Consider the following 9,412-nt stretch of genomic DNA (forward strand, 5'->3'; position numbering starts at 1 on the left):
CGTCTAAAATAGCCAATCTTGTAACGCTATTCTGGGAGAGTCAATATGAACTTTGCATAGCCATTTAATCTGAAGCATTAGCCTTTTCCAGGCCCTCAGTCAGTAGGACGATCGAAAAAGCGGGCGGGCAAAGAGCGGGGTCTGAGAGAGGAAAGAACAAGACTGAGCGCCCTCTCCTTTTTTTTCCCAGACGCCGCTTTGCGCCCGCGCGTTTTTTCACACGTCCCCAGTGATAGAGAGCTTGGAACTGGCTACTTTAACATCTAATCGCAAATGTACAGCAATTTCAAGCTAAGGATAGGGGGAGGGGTCACCTACGAATGAGTGCAGTTTTCCTCAGTGGTTTACGAAGGTGGTAGCCACATGACTTGCAAAGAGAAACACCCGGACTCGATTTAGCATGACTTTTTAAAGTTTTCTCCGTGCGTTAGCTAGAAGGGGGTGGTGTTTGTGTCCCATTTAAATTCCAAAAGTATTCATTCACTACTAATCAAACTTACATGTTGTGTGAGGCATTCAAACTTGTTTGCATAAGTGATCATCGTCTATCTGCGTATATTTAAACACCATAAAGCACACCGAATTTCGATAAAATAACCTTTGAAAACATACCCAGGCGAAATAGGGTTAAAGTGAGTATGGAGTCCCTAAATTACTTGCCTATGAACAAAGAGCTTATAAATAGCATTAAACCATCATTGATAGTTCATAGCACTTCATGATTAATGAACACTTAGTCCGTGTAGAGTATGATTATGAAGTGCTTTGTACATGCAGCTGCTCTTCAGTTATACGCTAGCAGGCTTGTGGGATTGCTTGTTACACATTGTCTGTCCTTCTTTTCTCGGAGCGCGGTGCGCATGGAGTTTTGAGCCTATTGCACTTGGAAAGTCAAAGGCGCCTTGCGTGTCATTGCCTAAACAACCATTACCGCGCATCTCTTCTCGTTTTGTCCGTGGAGAGCAACCTGGCCTGGGAACAATGGGACAAGACATGTCGTTCTCGAATTTCCATTTGCTTCCATACGGTTGAGGTCAAGGACTCGGGTCCGGTTGGACCCAGCCCAAGGTGTACTCAAGTTCTTTGTGTCATCTGAAATTTGCGAACTTGCTGCAAAAACATCTTCCTCCAGAGTTACCCGTGAAAACAAGGAACTCACGGGGACCCTGCCATTTGGAGTAAGCCAATCGTGTTCTGCCAAGGACCCATAGTACACCGATAAATGATAGGCTATAGACAGGACAGACTAATCTATTCTATAATCAAAAAACTAACAAAGAAATCAACTGTCTTTTTTGGTAACCATTTTATTGAATTTGAATTAAGGCATCGTTTGCTTTCCTTAGGGGGCTATCGCTTGAAGCAGTACTGTTATTATTTCATGGTTCATTTTGGTTCTCAGTAGAAAATGTTATCTTTGTTAATGCCATCCTTGCAAAAGCTGTCTACTCAATAATATTTTAATAATCACACGTACACAGGATGCTACTATGCAATTAAATGTATTATGCCTATTTGTTTTAAGGAAACATAACAATGTCAAATAACTGTACGAAAAGCATTGACTTGATTCGATTTCCTTCAAGACACGAGACCAATATATTCCAATACTACCACTGCCTCCACTACTATATAGAGAGACGACAATTTACCTTTCAGGTGAGCGGTACTTTTGCAATGTACTTGTGCAACTGAAGCTGTTTCCATGTGCTCCAGTAGAAGTAAAAAGAATTCACCTAATGCTCGATACTAAAATATTTGCTCGAGTGTGAATTCGTGGTGGTTTTACGAGGCAGGAAAAAAACATAATATCCCGAACTTAAAGCTAAAACATATTCTGCTCATCAGTTTACTTCTGGAAATTCCTCGGCTGTAAAAAAAATATGTGAAGAAAATAAGTAGTACCAAACTCTCATTCTGATACCCGTTCAGAAATATTACGTGGCTTGGCGATGTAGATTTGATTGAGAATTATTATGCAAGTGTTCCCTATAATTCTAATTAAAGTTAATGTTATGTTGAAATCAAGAGAAAATCTTCCAAAACTTATTGTCCAACTGATCAACCCTCAGTACGCATGTTCGAGGTTCGAACATGCGTAGTCGTTTAATACATGATTGCTTCCTCTAAATCTTGTCCTTGTAACCTGGGTGACACAGCAAGTAAGAGATTAAGAAGCTCAATGTCCTCCTCATAGTGATCTTCTTCTCCTTTTTGCGATAGTTGAATAAGCTTTCCGATTCGCTGGTCGATTTTGGCCATTCTTTCTCTCGTAGACTGAACAATTCCGTTCGAGTTCAGACAGTTCGGTTCCGCCTCTGATCGACACATGTTAACAAATGTTGCTTCGTCGCAAAATAGCTTCTTTAGGTGGCGTTCCCCATTTCCACTACCGAGCAACCCCGCTAAACGCTCCTCGAAGTAATGTGCTATTTCCAAATCTTCTGCGCTTTCCTCCACGTTAGTTTTGGCTTCTGAGTATGAATCGTTCAACATAGAAACAATCAAATTCATTAGAAGAATGGTCATCATCAACATGTATAAGAAGGCAAAGGCAGGGCCAATGACACGGTTCACGGCTCGAAGTTCCTCCAAGGGAACTGCCTTTCCCAGTAAGAACTCAAACTGTGACACAGTCGCTCGCAAATAGCTTGAGTAATATAAGGTTGATGGACCAAACAACCCAATTCCTGACGTAGCAAAGGAATTGAAAGTTAAACAGAAAACGAACAGGAAGGACAATTGGTTTCCAGCTGACTGTCGAAAAGATGAGAATAAATAGATGACGTGGGGGTTAAAGCGAATAAGATGAAGAAATTTCAAAGTTGCCATGAAAATAGCAACAGCAATTGACGCATTTTCCCACTCAGTCCAAGACAAAGAGGAATGAAAATTTATGATGGCATAAGGGTTGGATTGAATAGCCTTTATGCTTTTCAAAATGCTTTTAGCTTTCAGCATGTAGAACGCAAAAGAGGCCACAGAAGATAGTATTTGCAAAAACTCAATCATATTCCAAGGAGACTTGAAAAAAGCTGCTCGCTGACGAAAAAGGTTTATCAACAGGAGCACAAGATAGAACGCCGTCATAGTCATGAAAAGGAATTGACAAATGTAGTAAAACTCTTGGGATCCCGATTCCGTGCTATACAGCTCCAGTGTCTCAACCTTTTTTGTTGTGTAAGCAGCGCCGGTAGCCAGTACTTCATAGAAGAACGTTGCGATGCTGATCAAGTTTGTGTTGATGTTGAACACCGTAAATTCTAAAACTACAGCCCTTGTCTGCCGATCAATCCACCCTTGACTGAGAGTTTCAGTCAGAACGCGCTCCGCTGTTTGTTCGTTATATCCTAGTGCGGCGATGTATCCACCTCCCCTGTACAGTTTGTACGTTCCCCACATGGGAAGTGCATTGCCAAGATCTTGGGTAGTTTGATAGCGCCAGGGAAGAGGGCACATCTTTAGAGAATCAGGCCAGGTGGTGTTCGGAGGTAATTCTTTCCATCCTGGTAGGCTCATCAAGGTAGTATCTTCCCCCGCGAAGGTGTAGTCGTGATAGCAGTGTGAGATCATTGTACTGAGGATCCCACAGGAGCCTTAAGGAATGAACAAAAAAAGTGAGTTACAGTATTCAGGATCCATTCAGACCTGTGTTTTAATTCATTGTTAATATCATCTTCATTTAAAACGACTACTACCTCAGTCCTCATCCATGTTTCCTGTGAGTTTTATTATTTAAGGTGGCTGACAATAATTTATAATTCTTTCCAGCACCTAAATGCATATTTTGACGGATCAATATTAAGACTCTTCAAACGAATGCTCTTTCATTGGTGAACTAGTTACGGTATTAAGTAGATAACAGGTTAACATAGCACCATAATAATCTACTAAAACACCCTCCATTTTAGTTTTAATTGCCTGATTATAACTCAAAAACAAGATCGGTGGCCCTCATTCATTATATCAAGTTGAGATCAGCGTGTCAAAGTACAATCATTTTACAAAGTTTAAGAACAACTCCGTGGAAGAGATTCAGAGCCGCCACTTGATAAAGTATGATATTATTGATCTATCAAACTAAAAGCGCTGGAAAGAGGTCGAAACTATTGTTAGCCAGCTTAAGTGGTTTTTTAAAGTAGATTTACTGTTTGTCTTCAAATAAAACCAACCTGGAATGTATTTATACCTTTTGCAAGCGATCTTTTCAGAACGTGCAAACTGTACATTTAATCATCAAAGGCACTCTCGACTCAGGATTGGATTAGAGCAGGTGGAATAATATATATTTCAAGGTCATTTCAGTTATACTCGCACTCAATGGTCTTCTGTATCCTGGTGGGAGAAGAATCACAATTTTTTACAATGCGGAAATGGATACCCATCCACTTGAGCGAAAATGGAGCAGTGATAGAAACAGTACTAACAGTACAGAGGAATATGTACATGTTGGAGTGAAAGTCACATGTTAAAGTCACTCGCTTTCAACACGATTCCTGCAATGGTTGTAGCTGTGTGTCTGTACCCTTGTTTATTATATAAAATTAACCAATGAGCCTACGAAATATTCGAAATGGTTACAACCTGTCTAAACGAAAGTATTCCAAGGGATAGTTACCATTAGACTTTAAACCAAACTTACTCTTTTTAACTCTAACTTGTCTCATTCTTGGCATCCCAAGCAAAATGGATTTCTTGTTCTCAATATAGACCTCCTCCTCTTCTTTTTTGCCATTGTACCACACTCCTGCATATAAATTTGGGAGGAAATATTGGCCCATCCATCCCCATAATCTGTGCGGATGAGTAACCTATGTACACGAAGGAAAAGATCGAGGTCGGCAGTTTACCTTCATCTTTTCACGGTATGTAAGCTACCCAAAGAAATTAACAACCATGGCATTTGCCGAGACGCTCGTTTTTCTTCGAGATATCACCACATCATGATTTTGGCCTCTCAAAGGATTTGACATGGCCTAATAATAACTGGAGGCTGACTAGAAAACTTTGGGGTTATTTCCGCCTCTAGACTCAAATTGTACATTTTTTTCGGTTTTTCTATTTATTTTCATAAAACTGTAAATGTAGGAGTGCTGTTGTTGTCTAATTTTGGACAAAATGTAATCATTTTACATTATTAACATGAGTGTACCGTCTCTGGACAGTGTAAGTCATTCGCTGAGCTAGCAAACCGGCTCAAATTTCAATATCAAATACAAAGCACTTACGGTTTCAAACTTCAGATATGGTGCTTTCACGGAACTAGTCATCTGGTAGCGGTTATTATTTTTGTTACCATAGCAAGCGATCGCCATGAGGAATATGAACAATAGGTGAAGCACGATTTCTTTCATCATCCCAATGAGCTTGACCTCCTTCTTCTTATTCTGTCGCATCTTTGACAACTCGTACCTCTTTAGCATTTTGTTTGGGTCATCGTCAATGTGTTCGTAATTGCTAGATTCAGTTTCAACTTCACTTTCTTTCCTGTTGATTTTACCTCTTTTGAGGAACATGGACGTTAAAATGATTATCAACATGACTTTTGCTGGCTGTGCAAAGAAGACGTCTTCTGACAATGAAGTAAAAACAGAAGCGAGCCATTGTTCAGCGAGTTCTTTCCCCCACACAAGGCTGTAAAATATAGTAAAAGTGGCCCCCGTAAGGCTTGTAACGACGCACAGGAACCAACCAATGTAAATACAGAAATGAGGCAGGGCACAGCTCGACTTTCTCATTTTCTCAACTAGATGCAAAGAGTTTGCTGCTGTCTTGTAATTCTCTTCCAGTTTCTTCCTTGGTCTGCTTGAACGGAAAAGAAACACAATCAGAATGTTTACAGGGGCAACAATAAGTCCGCTTTGCACTCCCACAACAATTTGCCTCCATGAGAACTTGAATGGTCCAACCCGTATGGCACCATCGGATTCTCCATCAGTGTTATAAAACATAGCATTGGCGATCATCGCACTGAAGAGAATTGACAGACAACACGATGCTCTTTGGACTCGAGTAAATGTACTGCTTGATGCCTTGCCAACAACAGACATCCAAATATGGCTGTCAGCAAGTTGTCGAGGGGCACGTGATCGCACTTGCTCTGAGAATCCAAATGGATTTTCTTGACCCAGGCATCCGACTGTGACTTCAATTTGACCATCCCCTTTTTCTACAGCAAGCCATCTATTCACAGGGAACCTCCACTGGTCGTCCGTTTGTTTATCCTTTATAACAACATTTTCTAAGAACCATGAAGGATTTTTCCCAGAGTTATCATGTGTTATTGTTATCTCCTTCAGTGACCCAAGTGATCCAATTGTAACGAGTTCAAACCCGTCAATACTTCCGCGTGAGAAAAAGTTACATTTTTTACCATTATTTCGCAACAACACTGTCTTGCTCTCATCGCTCTCCCCTGTAATTGTAAGGGCTACATTTGCAGTTGTACCCGAGTTCCTCCACACTCCCGAGCTGACAACTATTTCGTAGAGATAGCTTCCTTCTTCATCGACTTCTATACGTTTAGGAGGGACAATCTAATAATACAAGATTTCACTATTAGCTTTCTGGATGGAAAAATAGCTGTTCCGATGTCAAGAAGTACGGACCGATCGTAGTCTGTTCCATGCTTCTTGATCCCCCTTGTGCTAATATATCTGTTACATTCCAGCTGAATAAGAGGCCAGTTTCATTGCCTCTATAACCACCATAGGGCGACGCATCACAGTATTTGATTATCAAAGAAATATCCTTAGTTACCTCGCCCTCCACCTCTTCTCGGTTCAAAAAAGTGATTATATTGACTCCGTCAGCTTTACACTTTTATCCAGCTATATATGAGAAAAGTAGAAAGTTCTTGGAAACATGTTTCGCGAAGTATTGACCAAAATTAAGCTTGCTTTCAATTATTTCTTTTACGTAAATATAGCGCATGTAAGTGATTGAGCTATACCCGTTTTAAAGACACATAAAGCCGTTATTTATTTACAACAGTTCTTAGCTAATACCTTACCTTGTTCTCATCTCGCTTGTCTGCTTTTCTAGCGAAGACAACCAGAATAAAGTAAATAAGAAACACGCTTGCAACTGTCACTAGAACGGCAATATTTCCAGTTTCACCGAGTCGTGTAAATTCCGTAAAAACTTTGTTGAAATCTATGGGGTTCGGCGCTTGTATGAAGCTTCCGCCAAATGCAGTGAGATGATTGCAAAGGCACTTCAAGTACTTTTTGTTTGAGCCGGGTCCGACCTGCATGTGGAGACGAGAAGATGATCGATTAATCTTACTGCAATCATAAGAGATGAACTTGCCAGCCATAAGCCATTTCGCTAAATGTTATGTAGACGGGAGACCCCGTCTCGGATGTTCACTCCTCAAACTCTGCTGCATTTCATAGACCTAGTTTCTTTGTAGAATTGTCTCCGAAGGTGACTCAACATTATCTTTGTTTCAATTGTAAACGATGACCAATGATCATTGCACGATATAGAGTATAATTCATTGTTTCTCTGTCCATTATACATGTATTTTATGAGATGGCATAAACTTCGTTTGCACTTATTTTATTATTTTATTATTATTATTATTATTATCATTGTTATTTTCCTTTTTTGTCGATATGTTATAAGATTTAGTCGTTGTTGTTGTTGTAATGCAAACGCATTTTGTTGTACAGGGTTTCTTTGCAGACTATCCACTCGATTTGCCTCGTGCACTCATTAGTTTATCAAGTACTGATTTACCATATCTGTGTATGAACTTATGATAAGCAAACGTACACTGCTTAATTAGAGAACTGAAATGGAGAATCTCTCTGAACATGTATTTTTAGCAATATTTTGAAACAGGTAGTTCTCAATCGTAAATTTAAAGACTTAGTATATTTAATCAATGCTGTTATGCTACCTTGCATCCATCGGATGTCCATTTCTCCTTTGTCTGAGACCAGTACAGACAACTTGCTTGCATTATTGACATGGTATACTTGACATCCGTTGATGAATCGTATTGTGGTATAACTGTCTTGTTATAGCCATTCGGTGGTGGTTCCTTTGTACCTATGCAAGAACGCCTTTCTCTTCCATGTCCAAAACAGGATCTCCTTTTTCTTGAATGTTCGGTGGCATTCTTTTCTCCGAGGAACAGCATTCCCACGTAGATTACAGTAGACTCCGATGGCACCACTGTGAATGAAATCTGTTCAACAGCACAGTCAGTGACGTTGTAGTCGCCCACTGATAAGCCGTTTTGACAAGTCGCAGTGAACGCAACTGTGAAGTTTTGATCAAAATCCTCTACGGTTGGTCTCGATCCAAATTTTATAAACACCTCCACTATCGCGTCTTTATCAACTCCCTCAAGGCTTAAAGACACAGGAACATTACCAAGCTCGGCGTAATAGTTACTTATTGTCATCTCGTATGGCTTAAGAAAATAGTTCTCCTGATCAGCCGATTCTGATTCCTCGTTGTTGGTGGGTATTGTTATCTCTATGTCATTTTCGAGGTCCGACACGTTCATTGTTCCTGTTTCGTCGTTTTTTAGTTCCAGGCTGCAAACGCTTGATGTAACGGAAAGGCTGCTATTGTCCCAGCTATATGGGTTTATTGTAAGGGTCATCATCTGTAAAGTAATAAATATTTAAATTATAACCAAAAAAAATGAAAGTCGGGACGAATTTCCTTCGCTTTTCTGTCTCCTTACACAAATTGCTTCAGAATAGCATTTAGCTATGTTTAGTTACATTTTTCTCGAGGCAGAAAATAGAGAAAATTTTTTAAGAAAGTGAAAGCGAAGAACAAATCTTCTTTCCTGTCAGTTAGTCGCGGAACCAACGCAGATGGGAACCGTTTGCTCTGGAAACTGCTATTCCTATCATCTTATATATTTCGTGTGCTCATCTTGATTCGGAGTTTGACTGCTATAGCATTTGCTACTTCAGAAGTACACTGTTGTTTAAATACTTTCAAGTGTTAGTAGCTTATTTTCCTAGACGTTTGCATTGTGCTTCCATTAAATACGAACCTATTCTACGCGTCGATGCCACAGCTTTTAAGAAAAATAGTGATGATTGCCGGGATCATTTAGCTGTAGATGTCTCAGGTCAATTTTGTTATTACCTTTGCAGTTATATCTCCCACAGCATTGAGATTAGTATTAGCTGGCATTTTAAACTGGGCAGAGCCTTCTCCAACAACCAGTTCGTTTAAATCACTGGAGGTGACTTTACTCAGAGTAATTGACAAATCTTCCATCTCTATAACTTGGTTTTCAGAGCTAACTAAGCGTGTGGAGATCGAATCCATGATAACGTCGATCTGCCCCAAGGCCTTCTCTGTATTGACCTAATTGTAAAAATGATAATCAAATCAATACAATGTTCATAGAAAATGAAAACTGAAACTGTAATCA

At 39.9% G+C, this 9,412-nt stretch overlaps 1 protein-coding gene across 1 annotated transcript; it reads right to left on the minus strand.

The window, feature by feature from the left end:
* Positions 1 to 4,516: 4,516 nt before the first annotated feature.
* On the minus strand, positions 4,517 to 7,393 carry LOC145485356 (polycystin-1-like protein 2). Its single transcript, XM_081464034.1, has 3 exons — positions 7,013 to 7,393; positions 5,229 to 6,536; positions 4,517 to 4,811 (listed from the first exon to the last, which is right to left on the minus strand). The coding sequence occupies exons 1-3, from the start codon at positions 7,316 to 7,318 to the stop codon at positions 4,578 to 4,580; spliced, it is 1,848 nt and encodes a 615-aa protein (XP_081320160.1). The 5' UTR covers positions 7,319 to 7,393; the 3' UTR covers positions 4,517 to 4,577.
* Between the last annotated feature and the right edge of the window lie 2,019 nt (positions 7,394 to 9,412).

Source organism: Orbicella franksi, chromosome 4 (assembly GCF_964199315.1).
Source record: "Orbicella franksi chromosome 4, jaOrbFran1.1, whole genome shotgun sequence".
In the NCBI taxonomy this organism is placed as follows: domain Eukaryota; kingdom Metazoa; phylum Cnidaria; class Anthozoa; order Scleractinia; family Merulinidae; genus Orbicella; species Orbicella franksi.

Bases quoted from the DNA above. Each gene is read 5' to 3' on its own strand.
- LOC145485356 (XM_081464034.1), bottom strand. From the start codon at position 7,318: ATGGCTGGCAAGTTCATCTCTTATGATTGCAGTAAGATTAATCGATCA. The intron at 6,537-7,012 runs GTAAGGTATTAG...TTGTATTATTAG, and splicing joins ACAAGCGAGATGAGAACAAG to ATTGTCCCTCCTAAACGTAT. The intron at 4,812-5,228 runs GTAAGTGCTTTG...TCGTGTACATAG, and splicing joins CATATCTGAAGTTTGAAACC to GTTACTCATCCGCACAGATT.